General features: G+C 46.9%; 1 protein-coding gene across 1 annotated transcript; it reads right to left on the bottom strand.

The window, feature by feature from the left end:
- Positions 1-4,794: 4,794 nt before the first annotated feature.
- E2F8 (E2F transcription factor 8) lies at positions 4,795-16,554 on the bottom strand. Its single transcript, XM_054171586.1, has 13 exons — positions 16,300-16,554; positions 15,192-15,467; positions 14,722-14,878; positions 13,257-13,562; positions 12,034-12,195; positions 10,723-10,860; positions 10,213-10,422; positions 9,263-9,347; positions 8,438-8,963; positions 7,099-7,317; positions 6,202-6,331; positions 5,753-6,069; positions 4,795-5,041 (listed from the first exon to the last, which is right to left on the bottom strand). Exons 1-13 carry the CDS (start codon positions 16,336-16,338, stop codon positions 4,868-4,870), a joined length of 2,739 nt encoding a protein of 912 aa, XP_054027561.1. The 5' UTR covers positions 16,339-16,554; the 3' UTR covers positions 4,795-4,867.
- Positions 16,555-22,754: the final 6,200 nt, after the last annotated feature.

The following is a 22,754-nucleotide window of genomic DNA, read 5'->3' as shown; positions in this document are numbered from 1 at the left end:
TTGGCAGAGATTTCAGGCTGCATCCCCACAGAACTGTGACACCCCACTGCTAGAGCAGGCTGCTGAGCTCTGACTGAAACCCCAGCCACAGCCTCCCACACAGACTTGCATGTATGCACTGAGTTCACTTTGACTCAGGTGGCTGTGGGAAGCTGCATCCTCCTGCTCTTTTTTCCAGACCTAAATCCTGGGCTAGCAACTTTCACTTCTCCCTAAATCCTTATCCCCACACTAAGTCTTTGAAGTGCCAAGCACAACCACTACAGAGAGTGAAATGGTGCCGTGATGACTGAGAGCAGACATGGAATGATTTTATCTGCATACAAGGCTTAGCCTTTGAAATAATTTTATCTTCAGGTAGAAAGGTTTTCAAAGTCAATATTTTCTTTTTGAGGCTTTTCTGAAGACTTGACCAATTGTGCTGTCCTCTAGTGCTTGAGTGATGGCTGTGTGAATTCTCACTCTGCACTCCTCAAGCCCTTTCCTTTGGAGTCTGCACTGAAGTTTGCTTCTCATTTGATGTAGAGCAAACTGGTCACTGACATGAAATATCTAGAGGATTTGAATTTGGGAGGTTTGCTTTTGATTTTTGTTGTTGTTGTTTGTTTTCTTAATAATTATAGAATGCTGTTATCCAAGAGATTATGCAAGCATTGGAGTTGGAGGGCTTGAAGAAGTGTGTGTAGAAAGACAACCTCACAATTTGTGGGAAACCTCATTTTGTAGCTTTCTAACCACTCACTTTAAAGCTTTGGATGGATTCACAAGGTGTTCCTCATTAGTAAGGATTCCCACAGCCTCTTCCTTCTAACACTAGTAGCTACTACCAGGCTGACAAGCCCAAAAGAATCTCTTTTACCACTTGGCTACTCCAAACGTGAAGCAGTGCTCGTAGCTCTGTTGGACTTGGCATTTCTGGGCTATAGCTACACAATTTCCTTTGTCAAGCAAGAAGCTGTTTCTACCACCCAACACCCAAATCCTTCTATCAGACAGTCCTAGCAGAACCCAATATCCTCAACTTACCAGAGCTGCTGGGTGCTTCTCCTTGTTTTCTTAGACCTTGGAGGGTCTGAAGGTGAGGGATTCCTGCACTCCCGAAATGCAGCGGTGAGGGATTCCTGCACTCCCTAAGTGCAGTGGTGGCTGCTGTCAGCCCTATAAAAGCTGTGAGGGGAGGGGTATGAGAGAGGGCTTGAGGGATCAGAGCAATGCCATTGCTATCACCGAGCTGAAAATAACCTCTGACAAAAGCCTGGCATTTTGTTCCTTCTGTCCACTCGTGAGTAGGTGGACAGCAATGCAGCCCCTCAGGTTACACCTAGAGGGCATTCCTGACTGCAGGCTAATGGATCAGAAATAAAGACTGAAGTTTCGAGGTTGCTACTGCATTGCTTCAATGTGAATCATAAAAGAACAGTGCCTGAAATGAGGATTTAGTCAGGCATGGTCACAGTGATAAAAATACTGTCCCCAAAGAATTAGGAAAGCAAATCAAACCTCCTTTGTAGGAACCTCTGGAACTCAGCACATCTACACCAAATTGAATTTCATGACTGGACAGATGGAAGTGGTTTGTCTTTTAGGGGACAGAGAATTAAGGGTTTCACTTCAGTCTTGCAACTGTTGCTGGCTTTGGGTATTAAGGTAGCCTATGCCTATAATGTTCTGCACTGCAGTTCTACTTGCCATGCCTCTCTAAGCCCCTTGGAGATGGATGATGCCACAGACACATTCTTCCAAAGGCATGTCTGAATTTAGAGACTTTCTTCAGTATTGTGGACTTTGCTGTGTGTGAAAGGGCCAAATCCCTACAGCCTGGGGGCTAAACAGCAAAAGTCTGAAGCTGAGGGTCTCAGCTCTGGGACTTACCTGGTAAGGAAATGAGATGCCAAACCCATGTCAGACTTTAAGATTGTTAGGGGTGTGTTTGCTGAGGCTGCTTTGAAAACTCTTAATAGTCAGTGGATCCACAGGCTCCTGAGTCCAGCAAAAAAATAATCTTAATGCAGAGGCAGATCCTTGATGTAAAGTTGGAGAGAGCTCAGTTTTCATTGGTCTGTCTCACAGCCTGTACTTGGATGGATTTGCACCAAAACCATCAGCAGGGAGAGCACTGGAGAAAGGCTTTTGTCCCCAGATGTCAGCAAGTATTTTCCTTTGAGTTTGTCAAGAACATTTAAAGGGTAAAGAAAGGCACAGCCTGATGGATTTGGTGGTGTTTCATTCCTGTGTTTCTGAGCTACCCCAGGTACTGGGTGCCCCTATATGGAAGTGAGTCTTGCTGAGAGGCTCTTCACAGCTCAAAGGAGCAGTCAGACCCCTGTGGGATACTTGGCATTTCACATCACCCCTGGTCCACTGTGGCTGTCAGGGCCTGAGATTGGAAGAGCAGATTGAAATACACAGCTGGAGTATATCTGTGCATGAGGTTTGCTGTTGCTGGTGAGGGGGGTGTAGTATTTTCTGTAAATCAAAGGCAGGGATTAAAAGCTACTGCTCAGAGAGCTGGAAGGCAGCATAGCAAAAGGATCAGAAAGACTTCCCTAGAGCCTGGCAGCAGAGCACATGGGGTGCTCAGGTCACATCCCAGGGTAGGTGAGATGAGTGGAAAGAGCAGTGAGCTCAGGTCATCAGAGCTCCAGGCTGGTCTTCTGGGGAGTGGGATCCTCGGAGCAGAGAAGTGGTAGCTTATCAGCCTGCAGAGCCAACGAGAACAAAGTAAAGTGCTGGGTGTTACAAAGCCTGAGTGGAAGAGCAAGCAACTGTGACAAGAGCCAAGGGACACGAGGCAGCAAGTCAGGATTTATGTTCAGCTTCTCAGAATAGAGCAGAGTTTGTGAGACTATTTCTCCAAGCCTGATTACTGCAGTTTCTTACTCTGTCAGCTGCCTTGTCCAAGAATGAAAGGTCTGTAGTTTGTTTCCTTTGAGTAATGAAAGTTTCTATCAGTCTTTGCCTTGGTACTTGTAGGATTAAATTGATAGCATGTGGAAGGAAGAGCCATCAATTACCACCTTGAGGAGGAAAAGAATTCGTATTGCTGCAGTGAGAATTCATCCATTTTTCAGCTGTTATTCTTCTCTCCTGCTCATGTAGGAGTGTTTCAGTAGTGATCCTATTCCATCTGATCTACTTTGTACTAAGATTTTGCATTATTAAAGAGCAAACCCAGTTACTTTTACTGTGTTAGCTGTTCCAGCTGATTTCTTTTTACCTCAGTCTAAGCCTGACTCTTGGGCTTTGCTAGCATGTCTCACCTGGGAAGGCAGACAGGCTCTATGCTCCTTGTCATCTGAGTGGGACCTGTACGAGCTGGCTTCATCTGCCTGCCTTCAGCACAGAAGAGACTCAGCTGTACAGATTTAAATTCAGCTGGGTTAGCTTAACCTGCTTGATATGAAATTGCAGGAGGGGACAAACACCAGGTGGAAGCTGACATTGATCTTGGACAGAAAGCAGAAACTATCAGTGCAGCCTTGGCAGGGTGTGTCTATGTCCAGGGGAGATGGGGCTCCCTCCTAAGGCCAGACCTTATTCTAGTGCTGCAGTACCTGCACCTGGGATCTCTGTCACAAACTGGTTAGATGGTTAAAAACCTTGGTCAAATGTTCTGCAAACTCTCAGGCTTGAACCCCCTCTAGTATCAGGAAAACCTAGAGAGTGTGTGTAGTGTAGCAATCACCTGGCTCCCACTTTGAGTTCACTTCCAACTCTAAGATTGTCTGTTTAGAGGCTCACAGGATGCTAGGGGTTGGAAGAGCCCTCAGGAGATCATTGAGTCCAGCTCCCCAGGGTCATAGAATCCAGCACAGGTCACACAGGAATGCATCCAGATGGGTCTTAAAAGTCTCCAGAGGAGACTCCACAACCTCTCTGGGCAGCCTGCTCCAGTGCTCTGTGACCCTCACTGTGCAGAAGTTCCTCCTCACGCTGAGGTGGAACCTCCTGTGCTGGAGTTTATATCCATTGGCCCTTGTCCTGTCACTGGATGCAACTGAGCAGAGCCTGTTCAGCTTGAGCCCCAGACCCTGTAACTTCTCTCTTCTGTGGCAGCTGGGCTGCACTCCCAGACTGCTCCAAGGTGCTGAGGCTACTCTGAATTCCAAATTTTGCAGCTATCTTTTCCTCTGATGGCTGTTGGATGTTGCAGAGTTCAGAAGTCAGATTGAGTTACTTTTCAGTCCCTTCCTGATGAAACAGGACTTTTTTTCCCTTGCCAAGATGCCAGTGACTGGAGAATTTAATTTGATCAAACAACAGTCCAAAAAAATCCAGCCTTGAGTGTGATGTAAATTTAATCTGAACCAATTTATTTAAAAATACAGTATAAATAATTCTTAACTTATAGAAAACTTGATTAGGAATTCTTTTTTTTTTTTTTTAAGTTTTTTTGTTTGTTTGAACTAACTATACAAAAGAGCATTATTGAACAGAGGAACAAGACATTTTAACTATGGTCTTTTTTGTTAAGACAGGGAGAAAAAAGTATGTACACACTCACAGTACTTTTCTCTTGTGCAAACCATGCACTGACTGCCAGGCTGTACCTTTCTGTACAATTTCAGCTTACTTTGCATAGCAGAAAAGCAACACCAAACCCCCTCCCTAGCTACACAGCTCCGTTGCTGTAATACTTCAGGTAAGCCTCTTAGGAAACAACAACAAACAGAAATGATTAGGCATGAAAATGTCTTCCTGCAGAGCCAGTTTCAACTGTAAAGCATTAATGAAGGCTACTCCAGTACTGAGGTCTTTTCAGGAGGCACCCAGAAGGCACATGGTCCGTCGTACAAGCCGAGGTGCGTGCAGCGTGCTAGCAGTAATTACACCTGATAACACAGTCAGCATTTGTCAGATCCCAGAATTAGTCTTCTGAGACTTCAAGTTTTCGTTGAGGAATATACAGAGTGCCTGGAGAGATTCCAGCAGTGCCATCTGATTTTGCAGACAGTGGAGGTTCTGTGTTTGGCCCTCCTGGGGTGCGGAAAAAGTTCTCTGTGACCAGCTGGGGCTCTTGGGCTTCCTTTGGAACAGGAGGCTGAAGAGAAGAAAGAAAATTACTTTCATTTAAGGGGAAGGGGAAGTGATTTCTAGTTTCAGGATGATTGCAAACTCACTTTTTCCCTGGAACTTAAACTTTTTACTGAGAAGGCCTTGAGCAGCTGAGTCTAGTTGTGAGGTGTCCCTGCCCATGGCAGGGAGGTTGGACTGGATGATCCCTAAGGTCCCTTCCCACCTAAGCCAGTCTATGATTCCTTGCTAGAGCTATAAAAATAATTCAGCATATGGTTTCTCTAATCCCCTCCAACTCCTTTAACACAAGGCAGATATTAGGCAACACGTTATTACACAAAACAGAGAAAACTTTCTGTGGAGAAAGACCTTGGTAACTCCTCTCCAATCCCACCCTACTAAAGAGCTCACATTAAATGCAAGAACTCAGAAGTGGACTGGGAGAATCAAGTCACAACCAGATAATTTGTTCCTGAGTGCCAGATCTGTGCACCAACAGCTGTCTCTTGTCACACTCCACCTGGCTCCTGTTCCACAACTAAGGTACTCCTCCTTCCTTTCTAATCTCACAGTTACACTGGCCTTAGGCTGGCCTCCACTGCTCTTCTGGGGCAGTCCTGATTTACAAAGCTCAAGGTGATGTTTATTTCCAATCTCCCCTGCTGTAAAGGAATTGCTGCTCTGTACATCCCACTCAACCCATCCCAGGCAACAATGGCAGTGTATTTTTACTTACCTTCTCTTCTTGTAAGCTCCTGTTCTCTGAGCTGTGGGTAACGTTTTCTGCTTGGGAAGAGGCTGGCACGTGCTGAACAAAAGGGTTTGCAGGAACTTGCACCCCAGCAGGTATTAGTCCTATGTGTTGCAGTGTAAAGTTCAGCACTGAAGAACTTGGGATCTGGGCAGAACTGGCATTGCTTGAACTGAGACAGGAGTTGCCCAGGACAGGTGCAGCAGCTATAGAAGTTGGTGACAGCATGATGTTCAAGGGGGTTATATGAAAAGCAGGAATGTTAACTGCTTTCAGTTCAGATCCTGTCACTGGAATGACACCTAAAACAGAAATCCAGTGTGGAGGGGCATTAAAAACTGAGCCTCAAGCTGTTGTGATTTCCTTCCCTCAGTAGGATGAACCTGGCCCACAGTCCCTTAAGTCAGACAACTGTATGGCTGTTTGCTACTCACCAGTGATGGGCGAGCTGTAGGCAGTGTGCTGAACTGGACACACCTCAGCTTTCTCTTTGTCAGCAAAGCCTGCCTTGCTGCCATGGCTGCACTGAGTGAGAGGAATGAGATAACCAGATGGAAAGAATGTCTGAAAAAGAAAGGCAGTGCACCTTTAACCCAGACAGCAACAGAAATTAAGGTCTTCTTTTGCCTCATTTTTTTTAGCCTCTGTATCCCCAGGATCCTAGAGCCCCAGTCTGCACCACCTTCTGCTGCAGTTAGAACTGACTCCAGTGCACACTCAAGTGAGGAACTGGAGATCCATCTGGGACTAACACACTGCAAACAGACTAAACAAAAGGGAAGTGCTGAATACTGCTTTTTCCAGAAGGAACATCTGGACCCAGTAATCATCAAGTCACCTCATTCTTGGATATTTTTCCCCCCTTAAGACAAATATTGGAAGTTCTTTTGCATTTCCAAGTTCTACTTCTGTCAGCTGAAGTGCTCTTTGTTCAGGTCCTCCACAGCAGTATCTGAGGTGCAGAACTTACTGATGTAGAGTTTACTGATGTAGAGTCTGCGGTGATTCTGTTGCGAGTCAAAGTATTTGAGACTAAATATACACAAGTAAAGGCCTGGGGATGTAAAGGATCCCAACATTGCCTCCATCTATTTAGTGCCAGTTGTGATCTTCATCCCAGTGGAAGTCTGAAAGTCGCTTTGTGTCCTCTTATTTATGTACTTGGTGCAGAAACAGAAGTTCTGCAGTCCCACAAAGCAAGGTTTTAAAGGCACACTAAAAACCTCCAGCCAAAGGGAATGTGTGGGTGTGTAGCTCATCATAGCTCTGTTTCTTTTGCAAAGGCTGCAGGTGATGGCAAGATGTGCTGGGTGGTGTGTGACAGAACTTACCTCGTGGGCAGGAATGGCAAATGCTACAGGTATGTCTTGTTTAGTTTTGATTTTGGCCTCCTCTTCTGGATTGTCTTCTCTTTTACACTGGTCATAGCAAGTTGCCTTGTTTTGATCTAGTGTTTCAGGTTTGTTCTGTTTCTCTTCCTGGGAATTGTCCATTTCATGATTCATTTGGGAGCTATTGGAAGGTGACCTTCCATTGGGAATGGATTCTCCCTTCAGAAAGAGAACCAAACACAAAAGCAAGCACTCTGAGACTCAATTCTCAATTCCAGCTCCACAATATTTGTACATTTTCAGACTCAGGCAGGCAGCTTTGGCCTTTCTCCTCATTCTCAGGTTTGTACTACAAAAATATCTTGTCATCCCCTCTGGCTCCTGCACAGCTGGGGGATGTTTGTCACCACAAGCTATCACAACATGCTGGTGAGGTTTCAGGAGTGTTCTGTCAGCACAGTTTAAAGCAGCTAAATACATCACAGAAACAAAAGTATTCAGCAGCTGAGTAAAAAGCAATCCAGCCCCACTTTCTCCAATGCATCAAGTGCTCATGAACCTCCTGCTCTCCTCATGTGCTGTGCTTTGGTGACATTGACAATGTAGAACACTGGATGGAAATTGGGTTTTGGGACATTCCCTGTCCAGTGACTTCTCTGTGTCCACTCTCCCTCCTAACACCTCTAAAGCCAAGGCTGAATGCCAGCTGTTGTATGAAGGTGAGCAACCTGAAGCGCTCCAGAATGATGGCATCAATTGATGTCAGGCTTTATTTTGACTAAGATCTGTACTTCTGACACATTTTCTTGGAAGGAATAAATTGGAGGAGGGAGAGAGTGGAACAAGGAGACCAATATGGCCTGCTGCTGGATTTTCAGAGGTGTGCTCCACTGACCGTTCTGCCTGGTGCTTCACAAATACCAGCAAGACTAGGGGATAGTTTATACATGTAAGCAACAACCCCCCAGTTCCCTAAACACCAAACACAACAACTGGGTGTAATCTTATCCAAAACACCCACACACCAACAGCAGGCAACTTCAGCTTTGGCCTTTAACAGTTTCCACAGCCACCAGAAGGGTGGGTGTGAAGGACGCAAGATCTGGTGCTCCAAATGCCAGCAGGACCTATCGATTGATACAGTAGAGGTTCTGCAGGGCTGCAGCACAGATGCTCTGGGAGTACATTAAAGGTTTGCATGGTGACAAGATTGTTCCCCAGGAAGGCTGGTTTAGAATTTCTTTACCATTTTGACAGCATCTAGTAGGCTCCTGAAATCACAAGTAGGTGGCAACATCACTGAGGTATAAAATGGCATTTACAAAGCAATGTGACTTACCAGCTTTGTATCCAGGCTTTCCTCATCTCTTCTGCACCTTTTAATTGAATTAATCTCTTGTACTGCCTGTGATCTTTTAGGGCACCTCTGTGGTGAAGTTTCTGATTTTGTAGGTGGCCTTTCTTCTTTAGCTGTCAAGGATTTTGTTGGATCATCTGTAGCTATCTGATTGTCCCCTTCCTCAGTGGTGATTTGATTTAATACTTGGGAATTAACACTCTTAATTCCAGTGACATTAGCACACGGTAGAGGCTGCAACATGACACTTGGGCTGTACCTTGTCACAGTGTGGGCTTGGGAAGGCTGCAGATATATTGCATATGAAACACCAGGATGAGGATGAGGTAGAATTACTGGTGAGACTGAAGTGTGGCCTGGGGGACAGACACCCAGTGGCTGTGTGAGAGCTGCCTGCTGACAGGGGGCTGTGCTGCTAGGAGGTTCTAGCCTGGGGACTACCTCAGGCAAGGACAGATGACATTCCAATGCTGGGCTTGACAATTTCATTTTGTTCTCTTTTTCATTCCTAAAAAAAAAACCAAAACAAAAGCCACAAACACCAAACAAATAAACAAAAAGCCTTAACACATTTTGATGCCTTTGTGCAGAAATGAATGCCCTGACAAATTCTTTTCTGCAGTACAAAGACTTAACATACACTTGTCATTCTCAACCCACTGAAGAGAAAATAAGTGACAGAAACAGCCTGCAGTGACAGAGCTTACTCTTTTCAGCAGACTGTTGCCCAACTCAAACTGAGCACAGCTTTAGCTTAATGGCCAATGACAACATAAATCTCTCACCTTAATGCTTGTGCAAACTTACTTTGATTGTCCTTCCAGCTGATGTTTAGCAATTGCTGAGCCCTGAGCCATTTTACTTGGGAAAGCTGGTAAATTCTGATCAGTACCTGGTTGGAGGGGGAAACCAAACCTGTTAGCACATCACATGTAGAAGGTAAATTGTGTCTTGAGGAAGCTGTGTTCTGCACTGTGGCACACGCATTTAATGAGGACACTATGTCTGCTGCAGCCCAGACTTGATCAATTGGTTTGCAGCTTACATCAAAGAAACTTTAAAGCCTCTGCTCCATTTTTTCCCTCTACCTAACAAGACCATGAACACTGACAGGAACTTTCTGGCAATTTTACAGAACACAGAACTGCTTCGATAGGAAGATCTAAAGCAGTTACCACAGCAAGCCTGGGCTAGGGCAGCTCGCAGAGAAAGATAACAGCTAGAGAAGCAGCTGTGCTACCCAAGCTCAAGTTGGTGGCCAGTAGATTCACACAAAGTCAAGACAGTGGCATGTAAAGAGGGATTTCATGTTAGTATTGAACTCAGCACAGTAATTTGCCACTTCTTGTGTAGCTGGTGTGAAAGAAGAGGCTAAAGCTCCCCACGGTGTGCTGAATTTAGTCCAGATCTCAGTCAATATATTTCCATTGCTGCAACTGTGCAAGCCCTGACTGGATTAGGTCCACCAAACTGGGAAGAGCTTCTGCTGCCTGCAGAGCTTGCACACTGAACAGGGATCAGTTTAGTTTTGTTTTCATTATCAATCTTTGAGAAGCCTCAGATTTACAGCCAGTGTGGATCTTCCCCAGCTTGGCTATTCCTGGCATTTCTTATGACATGTGTGGTGTAAGGCAGCACACCAACACATCCACATCTCCTAGGAGAAGATGGCAAGCTTCAATATTTACTGCAAGGCTATACCTGAGTTAAAAACAGACTTAGAAAAAGATAGAGAAACCTATTTTCCAGCTACTTACTTGCACTTCTTTTAACTGGACTGGTGGGAGCAGACTGAACCTTTCTCCTGTCGTCCTCTATGGTTTTCACTAACTTTATTAGGGAAGGATGCCGAGTGAAGTTCTGCTTTCCTCTGGAAGGAAAAAGGTTCTTTGAACACTGCTCTTTGGAAGGGATGTATTCTGAAATGGCTTGGGAACAGGTTGTAGAAGTTGTTTCAAGTTTTGTATCTAAAAGCAGAAAAAAATAATCCCAATGTCAATACTTGTATGTCAGATTCAGCAGTTAACAGCAGCTCTTTGAGCCTGGCCTCCAGTTAGTCAAGTACCAGCTGCAGCAAAAATGGAAATGCAGGAGTCTCAGCATGAGTACATCCACCATGGGGACACACTGGTGTGCTGTGTTGTCAAAGATCAGGGGCACTGATGTGACTGGGAAAGACTTGTTGCTTACTGTCTTTTGGTCAAAAACAACCTAGCAGGAAAGAAGCAATCCCAATCAGAAGAAGAGGAAGTGACACAGACACCTACCCTGAGTGTTTGGCAAGACTTCTGGTCCTGTCCATTTGAATGCTGGTTTTCTGCCTCTCTCCTCTGTAAGGTGAACTTTCTTGATAAGCTGAAGGCTACTGAGAACATTTGCTATGTCATAAAGTCTCCTAATTTTGGCTGGAAGAAAATGAACAAATGTCAAATATAGCAGTTCCAGTTCAGATACTAAAAGTGTTCCAACACCTTTTTTTGCAGCTAGAAGGAAAAGCCTTTACAAATCTGACAGGACTTCTGGGCTGCAGAGTCAGTGTCCTGAGGCCAAAGCTTCTGCTACTGAAAATGGGAAGTCCAACAACTCATGGCACTTGGGACTAGGCAGCTTAACTAAGATCGTGGTAAAATGTGGAAGCTAAAATGCAAACGTGGATGAACACCTCCAGGGAAGGGGCATCCACAGACTCCCTGGGCAGCCTGTTCCAGTGTCTCCCCACCCTCACTGGAAAGAATTTCTTCCTAATCTCCAGGTTAAATCTGACCTCTTCAAATCTATCCTCCTAGGGGCTGCTCCCAGCACAGGTATGAGCTCATTCCACCTCCCTGTGTAGCAATCAATGAGTTGGTTGTGAGACAGACATTAGAAACAGACATCAAAACTCTGTTGACACCACGCTCTCTGTCACCCTGGTGCAGTGGAAAGGAAAGGATGAACTGAAACCAGCGAGGATCAGGTTTTGTGTTGCACAGATACAATTCCACATGAAATTAATTTTTCATGACATTAGTTCTTGACCCCTCAAGAGCAAGCACATTTTTGATTATTGCAAAGACAGAGGCCTAGACCTAGAAGTACCTTTTCATTTGATGGGAGAGGAAGAAATGAAAGCAGGGTAAAAGAATGAAGAAACCATTGGCAGTTAGAGCCCTGGGTTTCACTTCCTCTCACATGCACCTTCTGAACAGGGCTCTGACAGCATTTCTTGAGATTTCCAACAAGTTACAGGAGCAGAACACAGATTTGCATGTTTCTGTGCTGAAATCTTCGACAGATTGCTTGAGGAAAGATAAATTGTTACCAGTGAACAGCCTTGTGTCATTACGTTGAGAGGGAGGGTTGATGGAGCTTTCCTTCTCTCACGTGGTCACTGGGCAGCCATGACAAGTGGGTGCCTATTCAAAACTGCACCAGGTGTGGGTGAGGCCTTGGAGGCTCGGATGTGTTTATGGCAGGAAGAAGCTGACAGCCTTTTACACGACATCAGCTTGTACTGCAATAGTTCATTTAGCTTCCTCCTGATGTCTCCATTTAGAGCAAGATCAAAAAGCAGACAGCAACAGCAGCACTTTACTTACTTTTAAACTTGCTTTTATCTAAGTCTTCCAACTGCTCTTCCCCAATCAAGATTTTAGCAGCGACGTCAAGGCTCACGATTTGAGGAGTCGATACAAGAAACAGCATCACGAATTTCTGGCTCATCACTCGTAAAGACTTGTCCTTCCTGCTGTTTACTGAGGCTGCAGCAGACAGGAGCATTAAGCATTAAGTGACATACCAGCTACAAACAGTGGGAAAAAAAAACCCTGTCAGTAACAATTATTACAAGAACAAACGACATGGCAGCTAGGCAGAGCTAGTGTAGCCTCCCAAAATCATGTCTCTGCAGGGCAAGAATCAGGTAATGAGGTGGGTAGCAAGTTTGACTACAAAAAGAGACTGAGATATTTCCCCCCTTACTGTCTTGGTAACTTGTACTCTTAAAGATGCTTAACTGCAGGTTCTAGAGTGTATTTAAGAGTCCTTAACTAACATTTCTTTCATGATTCAAACCTAAGTGAAAAAAATTAATCACTGGAGTAGTTGATGCTTTTGGAGTCATTAACACTCAATGGTACCAAATCCTGCAGCTTGGATGGCAGAGGTGTGTTGGCTATGTTCAGCATCATGGAATGGCTCAGGGTGGAAGGGAGCTCAGAGGTTGAAGGAATACCCCCAGGGAGGAGGCATGCACAACCTCCCTGGGCAGCCTATTCCAGAGTCTCACTAGCCTCCTACTGCAGAAATTCTTCCGAAGAGCCAGTCTAAACCTGCTCTCCCTCAGCTTCAAACCATTCCCCCTTGTCCTGTCTCTAGACACCCTTGTGCAGAGTCCCTCTGCAGCCTTCCTGTAAGATCCCTTCAGCTATTGGAAGGCAGCTCTGAGGTCCCTTTGGAATCTTCTCTTCTCCAGGCTGATCACCCCCAGCTCCCTCAGCCTGTCATCACAGCAGAGGTATTCCTGCCCTTGGATCATCTTTGTGGCCTCCTCTGGACTCGCTCCAGCAGCTCTGTGCTGTTCGACACTGTCACCTTGCTCTTGCATTGGAAAAACAAAATGAGTGTGCAAGAACTGAGCAGGTAAGAGAACTGAAAGTGTGGAGAGCACTTTTTCTCACCCCAAACACCTGTGGTGCCTTTCAGGCAGTAGCCCTTCAGAAAAAGAAGCCAAATAAATGTTGGGGTTGAGTTTTTTTTGAAGTTGATAGCTATTTATCATTACAAGCACATCATTATTCTTGGCATGATAGAGAGTTATTACCAGCACGGAATTCCATTCCTGGGAGCTCAACAAAAGACATTTCTGAGTCCCTGTTGGAGCCGAAAGGTTTTGCCGTCTCTTCCTTTCGCTCACCGTCGAGATCAAATTCGTGCTCGTACTCTCTTCTCTTGATCAGCTGAATTTGCTGTGTGTATTTGTTGTTTTCTCCAACCTTCTTCAGAGCCTGCAGGGTTTTGGGGAGGTTGTGTCTCCCGTGCCAGGCGTATCTGTTCTTGGCCAGGCGGCTCACCATGTGCAGGCTCTCCAGCACGTTCACGATGTCGTAGATGCGGCGACGTTCAACCTCTGCAACAACAAAGCAGGAAGGTGAACATCTCCGCTGCAGGAAGTATCTGTTGACAAACACCAACCTGAAACATGGGCTGCACAGAGAAGGGACCAGTTTCCTCGATTTCCCCTTCCTCCTAAAACACCTCTAAGCCATTTTCACCAACTCCTCATTATAAAGGTGGCTGAAAATAACCCTCACAGATCTCACCAATAAGCAAATTAATTCTTGCTTTAGATCTGGGAGGACTTTTCCATCATTTTAGAGGGTTGATAGCATTCCTTGAGAAATAAAGCTCATTGTGCCAGAAGAGCCATTAGATGGGCTTCAACACAGCTTTAAAACAAAAAATAAATGCATTTTTTCTTACTCATTGCATACAGTTTGGAAAGTCAGGGTAGACAACTGCTTTGTAACCTTTTTGGGCCCCTTAGTCCAAGAAGGGCCTCAGATTTAGACTGGGTGTTAGGAACATGCTCTTTAGCATGAGGGTGGTGGAATGCTGCAACAGGTTGCCCAGGGAGGTAGCTGAAGCTCCATCTGTGGAGATCTTCAAGGTGAGGCTTGACAAGGCTCTAAGCAACCTGCTGTAGTGGAGCATGTCCCTGCTGACTGCAGGGGGGTTGGACTAGATGACCTTTGGAGGTCCCTTCCAACCCAATCCATTCTGTGATTCTATGATCACTGTTCCAGTCTGCAGAATGCTGTAATTTCATAGCTCTCTGATTAAAAAACCTTCAGCTTAATGCTAGTAACACAGACTCTCAGGAGGTCATTGGTGTGAGGCAAAAATAGTGATATAAAATAAGAAAGTTGAATTATCATGGAGAGCAGAAAGCAAGTTTCTTGCTTTGATGTCATGACTGGACAGGAAGTTGTAGGAGATATGCTATTTCCTGCCAGAGAGTCCAACCACTAATCTTAGCCATCACCTCCACATCCACAAAACTGCCAACTGCTTATTTGTGGCACTGTCAATCATTTAGATGTTTATTCTTCAACATAATTCAGAGTTCACTGGAAAAAAAAAAGCTCCAGGTGGTAAAAAAAAATGTAAGAATGAAGAGTTGAAAGCTGGGTTTAAAGGGCTTTGAGAGCACACAGGAAGCATTCAGGGTTTTCCAGAGCTAACCCAAACATCTGGATGAAGAGGCTACAGCATAACCAGCAACTTACTGAGCTCTTCAGCTACTTCATCGAGGGAAATGTAATTATTGTCTGCAGAGCTGGGGTAGTCAGGATATCGAGCTAAGAACTTGTGGCACAGTAAGCCCAGGCTTTTCTCTTTGCGGCTCGGCTGAGATTTTTCGTATTCCTCTCCCAGTAAGTGCTCCTGCATGGGAAGAAGTGAACAAGAGAATGTCAATCACCCCCCACAGGTATCAGCTTCATTGCAAGCTCTGCCAGAAGCCCAGCGCTGTCCTGTTGTCCTCAGCAGCTGTGAAATGTAAACCACGAACTCTTCCCTGTTACAGCTAAGCAATCTCCTGACTTGTATTTGGTAAATAGTCCAAAATCAAAACTTTCTGAAGGTGGTAGTATGTTTATGTGTAACTTCCGACAGTAAACAATCAGCCTTCAGCTAACCTGAAACAAACAACCATAAAAGGGAAAAAGTACATCAAGAAGAGACCTTTGCAACAGACCTGTAAACAGTGTTTTGCATGTAGGACCTCACTTGTGTTGATTGACAGTTCCCTTCTCTGTTCTCTGCTCCTAATCTCGGGGCTGGCTGCGCTGATCAGCATTTTCAGGTTTGACGTGGGTGTCCATGGATCTGCTGGAAGGCCTTCCTTAGGTTTTGTGGGAGTGGTTAGAGGCTGACAGTCTGGCTGTATCTCTGTCAACACCGAGTGTGAGGTAGCTGCTTGTTTCAGAGGAGTTTTCCAGACGTTTTTGTATGGCTCAGAACAATGATTTTCCTACACAAGAGAAACTGTGATGTTAAAACCCAGCAGCGCTAGAATCCAGTCACTGCTAATAGTGGAAGTCTGACAGAGCCCTGGAACAGGCTGGCCAGGAAGGTTGTGGAGTCTCCTTCTCTGAAGAGATTCCAAACCTGCCCGGACACTTCGATGCCAGGCAGCCTGTGCAGGGTACTCCTGCTTTAGCAGGGCGGTTGGACTGGATGACCTCCAGAAGTCCCTTTCTACCCCCAACAGGCTGTGATTCTGTGAAAGCGGAATTGGGAGCAGTTGCATTTTGTTTGTTAGCTCCAAGGCAAAGGTTGCAGCTTTACGCTGAGCCTAACGAACCCCCTCCCTGAAAGCATTTCTCTGACCGTGCCTTGGACTGGAGGCCACGCTTCTTTTGGGCTAATTTTCCTTCTTTTCCCTTCTAGGGAAAATACAACCCGAGTGGAAGGCATCCCGCGGGTGAAGGCTCCAAAGAACGAGTGAAATGTCTTTCGTTAAGGGAAAAGGGAAAGGAGGAGGCAAGAAGAAGTTTTGCTACTTCCAAAATCCGTGGGTTAAGGTCGCCAAGTAAAGTTTTCGTTACTTTTGTTAGGGATGGAAATTAAAGCCACGGGAAACGGCGCCCGGCTGCTGGCATCCAACGATTTTTAGCCGCGTTCGTTGAGACCGAAGAGATTTCATGCCCGGAGGAATTGCGAAAGGCTGGGAACGGCACCCCCGGGACTGTCACCGCACCGGGCCCGGCGGCAGGGACCCTCCGACCCGCCCGCACCGGCAGCAGACAGCGGTCTCGCCGGGTCTCCCACCGGAGTAAAGCGAGAGAGAACTGAGGAATTACCTTGTCGCCCGTGCCCATCTCCCCGCCCGCCTGCTGCATTCTCCCGCCGCTGCGCAGCCTCAGGGGGCGACACCCGCCGCGCCGATCCGCATCGCAGTTCCCGCCGCTTCTGCGGGGCGGGAGGAGGGAAGCTTTAGCAGGGGAAACCGGCGGAGATCCCTCGGGACGGACCAGCCGGGTGGGCAGGCGGCGGCGCCCACCTTCGGCCGGTTCCCGCCGCCCTCGCTGCCGTCGGGGACGTCCCGTCGCCTCCCGCCTCTGGGCCCGGCCCGCGCGCGCCCGGCGGCCCGCGCCCAACGGCCCAGCCCCGTCTCGCCCCGCGCCGCACCGGCCGCCGAACGGGAGTACAGCCTCTGTTCATTGGCCGCCACCAGCGGGCGGGGCCCTTCCGGGATCCGGTTTAAATAGTTGGCGCCAGCGCCGCGCCCAAAAAGCTACCTCCCTCTGCTGTCGCTCTGGTGCCCACCCGCGTGCCCACCCCACGACGCGGGAAGAGCCGGAACGGACCGGGACTGGTACCACTACCCCACTCCCACCCGGTCCCGCCGCGCGGCCGCTCCCGGTGCCGATTTGAATTCAACCCGCTGAGCCGCCGAGGGCAGGGGGAAGCGGCTCAGCCAATCAGCTCGCGGGACCCTACCCCTCGCGACCAATGGGGGCGCGGGGCTGCCCGGCCGTTCCCTCCTCCCGCCGCCGCGGGCCTGGGGCCGGGGCTTTGGCGGGTCCGCGGCGCGGGAACTGGGGCGCGGGGCTAGGCGCGCGCGCCGCCTCTGCTTCCCTCCTCCCCGCAACGGCTGCCGGCGTGAGGGGAGCGGGCGGCGGGGATTAGCCCGGGCACGGGGAGCTAATTGGTTTAGCGGAGCTAATTATCTGCCGCTCCCTGTCTGTCAGAGGCCCAGCCGCTCGGGCGCCGCTCGGGGACCCACCAGCCCCTGACGGCGGCCGCCGTCCCTCGGGGCTGTCTCCTGCGGCTCTGGCGCCCGTTCGCGGGCTGCCGCGGCTTTTAAGCGCTTTAAAACAACGAAAGACACCGTCGCGCCCTAGCCGCCCCCTGCCCGCGAGTGGAGGGGGGGACCCTAGGCCCTCGGGGCTGAGCTGCGCCGGCAGCCTGGGTCCCAGCCCGCGTCTGTAAACAGGCTCGAGTGGCTCGTGTGCCCTCAACAGCGAGCAAAATTGCTTACCGAAAAGGGGAGAAAAAAACCCCGAAATGTAGCTTAATAACTCACTGATTGCGTGGCTTACTGCGGGGGAAGGAGGAGGCTCACTGGCTGCTGACCCCGGCAGTGGGGCCTGCCGAGTACCCCCCCCGTGATAAGATCGAGGAGCTGGCTGGTGTTCAGAGGGGCTGCCCTCCTTATCGCTGCTCTTACAACACCTTCTGCAGGTAGACGTCTGGGATTCAAAACCATTGTACTTGTGGCACTTGCTGTGGGTGGCGTAAAGACAAAACCATTTAATTTAACTATAGTTTCCTGCAAGGAAGTCTGAAAGTCGAAGTGAGGAGTTGCCTGAGTAACCTTCATTCCTTGTCATCACCAGCCGTGTGTCAGCAGAAGCTTGTTCTGTTGCAAGTGCACACATGCCTCAGCCTGGAGAGGTTTAGGCAAGGGTGGACGTTTGTTTTTTCCCGTTTGTGCTTTGGTGCATTTATTGTCCTCCTTTTGCAGGACAGAAACTGGGGGCTGGCAGGTCTGACCGTGTCTTAAAACGTGTTCTGGTCCCCCGGAATTGATGGGTGGCTCCCAAGCAGTACGATTAAAAAGCACCGAAACGTGGTGTTTGTTGTGTTTGGGTCTGTGCTTTTGTTTTGGATTGTTTTGCTGCTGTCGTTCTGGGGATGGTCGCATGCAATAGCAGGTTTGCTGACATTTGAATTGCTTAAATGAGGAGCAAACGGTTTCCTGTGTTTCAGAAATCAAACGGGAAAGTTAAAAAAGGGGGGCTTTTACATCCAAGATGTCACTTGATTGCTTCTGTCGTTTATGCTGAGCTTAGAAAATCACCTTTATCCCCTAATCAAGAAGCCATTCTCTCTGTTCAAACACATCATAGTGTATCTCGTGCCCTTTGCTCGGGAGAGATCTTTTCTAGCCTCAAAAGTCAGCCTTGCAGTCTGCCCTTCCTACGTCCTTGCTGTCAGGCAGTATCAGATATTTAGAAACATAAGTTAAAAGAATTGCTGACGTTACAATTAGTGAAATAATTATCCCGTTGGTAACGTGTGTGCCACTCTTGTGATCTTTCCTTCACTTTTGTGTCTCTGCCTTTGCCTTGTTGAAGCTTTACAAATGCATGGCGTTAATCGGTGTGCTCAGTTGCAGCCATCAGTTTAAGCTGTTTGTGTTTCCTCCTCCTCTTGCTTGAGTTGCCCTCTGTAGCCCTGGGTTTAAGAAGCAGGGATTACCTTCTCTGCTAGGTACCTTTTAAAAGAAAAGGCATAAGGATTACAAATTGTATGGCCCTGACACGGGAACCAGAGGCACCAGTACCAAGTTAAGAATGGGTCTTTTAATGTGTAACCTTGAAGCCCTTTGCATGGTGGTTCTTGGGGTGTTTGCTAGTTTCAGGTGATGGGCTGGATCCAGATACCACCTGATGCCAGGAATCAGTGTTGGGGGGTGATGTGTAGTTTTATCTATGCTGCTTCAACTAAAGAGTTACTTAAAGCATCATCACGTGGATTAAAGATTGCACGTGATGTATCCTAGTGGTTTGGACATAGCCAACGAATGATAAGTTAGGATTATATGTAAAGTGGTAAATAAATCAAGACTATGTAAATTGGATTGTCTCTAGTGTCTGTATTCTAGTTAACCATTCCTCTTTATCTTGCCTAGAGATACTTTCTTCTTCCTGTAGCAGCTCAGCTGTGCACTGTGCCAACTAAGCTGGTTTGCTCTCTTTGCCATCCTTTATTTCCTCAGACTGGCGTGTAGCCTGTGTGGTTGGTAAGATCAGCTCTGCAGCAGGCACACAGCTGCGTGCAGGTACCAATGGAGTCTCTGCTGCCACTTGCTGGCCTGGGAACTGGTGCAGTTGCAGGGAGAAATGGTGAAGGAAATCAGTGGCAGCCCCAAATCCGGGTGCAGGAGCAGTGCAGCTGCAGGATGGGTGAAGCTCAGTGCGGGGCACAGCACCGGGGTCGGGAGGTGGCAGTGCCTGGTCCAGAACACTCTGCAGAGAGCTTTGCTGGAGCCTCACCTAATTTTGTATTCATTAGTCTGCATAAATTAAATCGTATTAAAGCACATTACTGAATGGGTTGATTCAATTTCACTTGAGTTTATTTGCTTTCAGTTGTTACATTATCTTTCAAAATTAGGCAGATTACATCAGCTGGTCAAACCGAGGTGAAGGCTGAGGGGGAAGGCACAAAAACATTATGTAAACCTGGATTCCTAAACAAACAAATGCCTTTTCCAGGCATGCTAATTTCAGGGAATGCTAATTAGAACTTAATGCATGCACCAGAAACTACTGCAAGAATATTAATGGCACAGTACAAAGAGAAGTCGAGGTGGAGTGTTTCAGTGCTTCACTTCTGTGGGCACATTCCTTCTGTTAAGATGGATTATTAGGAAAAGAAGGTAACAGCACGGGAATGGGGCTGCATTCACCATCAGACAGCTGATCAGAGGCTGGGCACTTGCTCAGCACCGATGCTGAGCACACAGAGCTACGATCACTCAATAGATGCTTCTACTTCAAATGCGCTCTGCTCTTTGTAGTCAAGCATTTTGCAGCATCTGAACTATTTTAGTGAGTTGTAAATTTCATCAGTGTGTCAGAGATGAGCTGTCTCTACTTACAGTCCAGACTCTGGCATTTAGGGGAATCAATTCTTCTGAGAAGAAGAAATGTACAGCCAAGTCTTTCACGGAGAGTTTATCTGCTGATCTAAAGTGTATTTCTCGCTCTCTAGGTTCACTTGCTCTAACTTCTGATAGCTCATTTATTTCACACTGACTCTTTTAAGCCTGCTCTTGAGTAACCCCATCCACTAGAGCTGTGTTCTTGCAGGCTGTCAGGCCCTGCAGGGGTGGGTAGGCACCTGCACTGGGAGACCAGAGTGTGTGAGCATTAGCTCCAAGTCTGCAATGCTGCTGAACACACTGAATAAGGACTCAGCATTCCTTGTTCCTTCTCCCTGCCATCTTCCTAGCTGAAAAGCTTACTTACAGAATGACCTTATGCAGTTGGAGAAGTCTGGCTCTCAGAGGTGCTCAGCACCGTGTGCCCTGTATCCAGTCTTCTCTGCAGTAAAGCACATCTGAAAGTCAGACCACTCCTTTGTCTGTGCTGTGGCTTCCACCTTGTGGAATGGGTAATAAAAATTCCTTACTTCTTGGAAATGGCATAAAGGGAGCAGGGGATCTGGAGTTTCTTCTGTGTGCAGTTAAAAGCAGGATTCAGTTATGAGCTGCAAACAGACCTTTCTTTCCATTAGCTAGTTTTCCTATGTCTCTTGTGTGTAGGGGGAGTCACTCAGCACTGCACAGACAACCTGTTTCTTTTTCCCCGCTAAAAGAACGCTGCTTGAGCACAGTAAATCCACCAGAGAGCTCATAATATCTGAAATAAACTTGACTTGCACCTGCCAAGTGCCATCTCTGTTGAAACACTCCCCTATATTCTGTACATAGATTCTTAACCAAGCTGAATTATTTCATCTGCCACAAAGGGATTAAACATGCCAACAGTAATTATCTTTGCCTTATTCTCTGGCAGTTGTTTTTCCTTAACTATGCTCAGAGGTTCATTACAACTTTCTCCCTAAATCCCTTGCTGCAGAAACCTATCAAGGTATCATTTGCTGGCACAGCAAGTGCTGCCACGTGCGTCCACTCCTGCAGACCCAAGATGGTCAGGAGGGTTTTACTCATAAATTCTAGTCTGTGGTGTGCTGGTTAAAATCCCAGCTCAGCTTACACTCTGCTTGGAAGCCTGTTTGGCTGCTGCTAGAAACTGATTCTCATCTATCAGAGGACTGAGGTTTTTGTTTTGGTTGTTGTTTCTATTTTCCCCTCTAAGTTGTGGGTTATTCACAGAAAATATTTAGTGCTTTGAGTTGTACTGACAGCCGAGCTGTCCTTGCAGCCAGAAGAATGGCAGAGGTAGAGTGAAGAGAGCAAGTGAGAAGAATGACTACACTGATCTTTGTTTCAACGATCTGCTACCCCCCAGCAGTGAGCTCCTGAGCTCTGTGTGTTTCAGTTCATAAAATAACTGAAAAGTATTTTGCAGACAAAATATTTCAAGTGCTGCTTTTTTGGAAGAAAACGAAAGTGCTGCTTATCAAAAGCACAGAGATCTGAGGGAGGGAGGGAGGATGCAGCTTCTCACCTGGGTTTATAGCAGCGAGACTGCCTCCCTGTTGTGCACTTAGCCAGTGTGCCCTTTGTTTTCCTAGCTGAGGCAAATGACCTTCTTTATGTTAAATAAAGGTAAAATCTGGAGTGTTTCTTATCTGGAGGGAGTTCAGACACAGCTTTCTGTTCTCTCTTCTCCTAGAGTCATGAAGTCTGTGGGGGAAAATAGAAAAGCCAGCACCACTGCTGCGTTTTGGTTTGCTTCCAAACAGCTGGGTTCCCTATGAGAACATGATTGAAAAGAGAGACTGTCAGGTAAGTGAAGTCCATGATTTTTCCTTTAGAAATGGCACTATGCACAACAGGTAAGCTTGAAGCAACTAAACACACAAATCAAACCCTGGCTGATGGCTTGATTTGGGTGGACTTGGAAGGCAGGGTTAGGTTCATTCAATTACAGAAGGACAAAAGCTCCCCATTCTGGGAATATCGGCATTAACAGAAGGGAGATGTGGCTTGCAAAGAAAAGGGATTCAGACAATGGATGAGGTATTGCCATGGAAGGCTCCTGCTTGTATCAGAAAAGACATGATGGAGGCTTGTACCTACCAAAAAGTAGACCTCTCTGCGGTGACCTTGGTGGCCTTTATGTATGAGCCAGATTGCTCTTGAAGATTTTGTTTTCCCTCACATAATGGCTTAAATGAGGCTGTGGAGGGGCAAAGGCAGCTGCCTGCCGTTGACACGGGGGTGGTTTGCTGGGGTGATTGACAGTCTGCTGGGCTGGAGATAAGCATGTTTCTCCAGTTGTCTGCAGAGCCCCTTGCCTCGTGTTAAATCATTCATGCCTCTAATCAGCGAATCACAGATCAAGATAAACACTTGTGCAGAGTCAATAAACTTAATTTTTATTTTGATAATTAGCTCCTAAGAGCCACCTGATTTTGCATTGAACCAAGACTATAATTTCAGCAGCAAACATCTGATATTTTGTTGTAATGAAGAAGCTAAGAATGAATAGAGCCACAGTTTTGATTAATTAGGATTTTGTTGCCAAGGAATTAATCTGTTTTCATTCTCTGTGGAGAAAAACCCCAAACCCTCTCTAAAATGAGTTTCTCAGCAGGGATAATTATAGAGATGTTG

This window comes from Dryobates pubescens, chromosome 22 (assembly GCF_014839835.1).
Source record: "Dryobates pubescens isolate bDryPub1 chromosome 22, bDryPub1.pri, whole genome shotgun sequence".
Taxonomy (NCBI): Eukaryota; Metazoa; Chordata; class Aves; order Piciformes; family Picidae; genus Dryobates; species Dryobates pubescens.
The sequence above is the reverse complement of the archived record's forward strand: the minus strand, read 5'-3'. Positions and strand labels throughout refer to the sequence as shown.

What these genes read in the sequence shown, in the direction of transcription:
- E2F8 (XM_054171586.1), bottom strand. Translation starts at nt 16,338, where the DNA reads ATGCAGCAGGCGGGCGGGGAGATGGGCACGGGCGACAAG. An exon ending in CTACAGCTCGCCCATCACTG is followed by an intron (nt 6,070 to 6,201) that starts GTGAGTAGCAAA and finishes TTTCTGTTTTAG; the next exon opens with GTGTCATTCCAGTGACAGGA. An exon ending in GGAGCTTACAAGAAGAGAAG is followed by an intron (nt 5,042 to 5,752) that starts GTAAGTAAAAAT and finishes TCTTCTCTTCAG; the next exon opens with CCTCCTGTTCCAAAGGAAGC.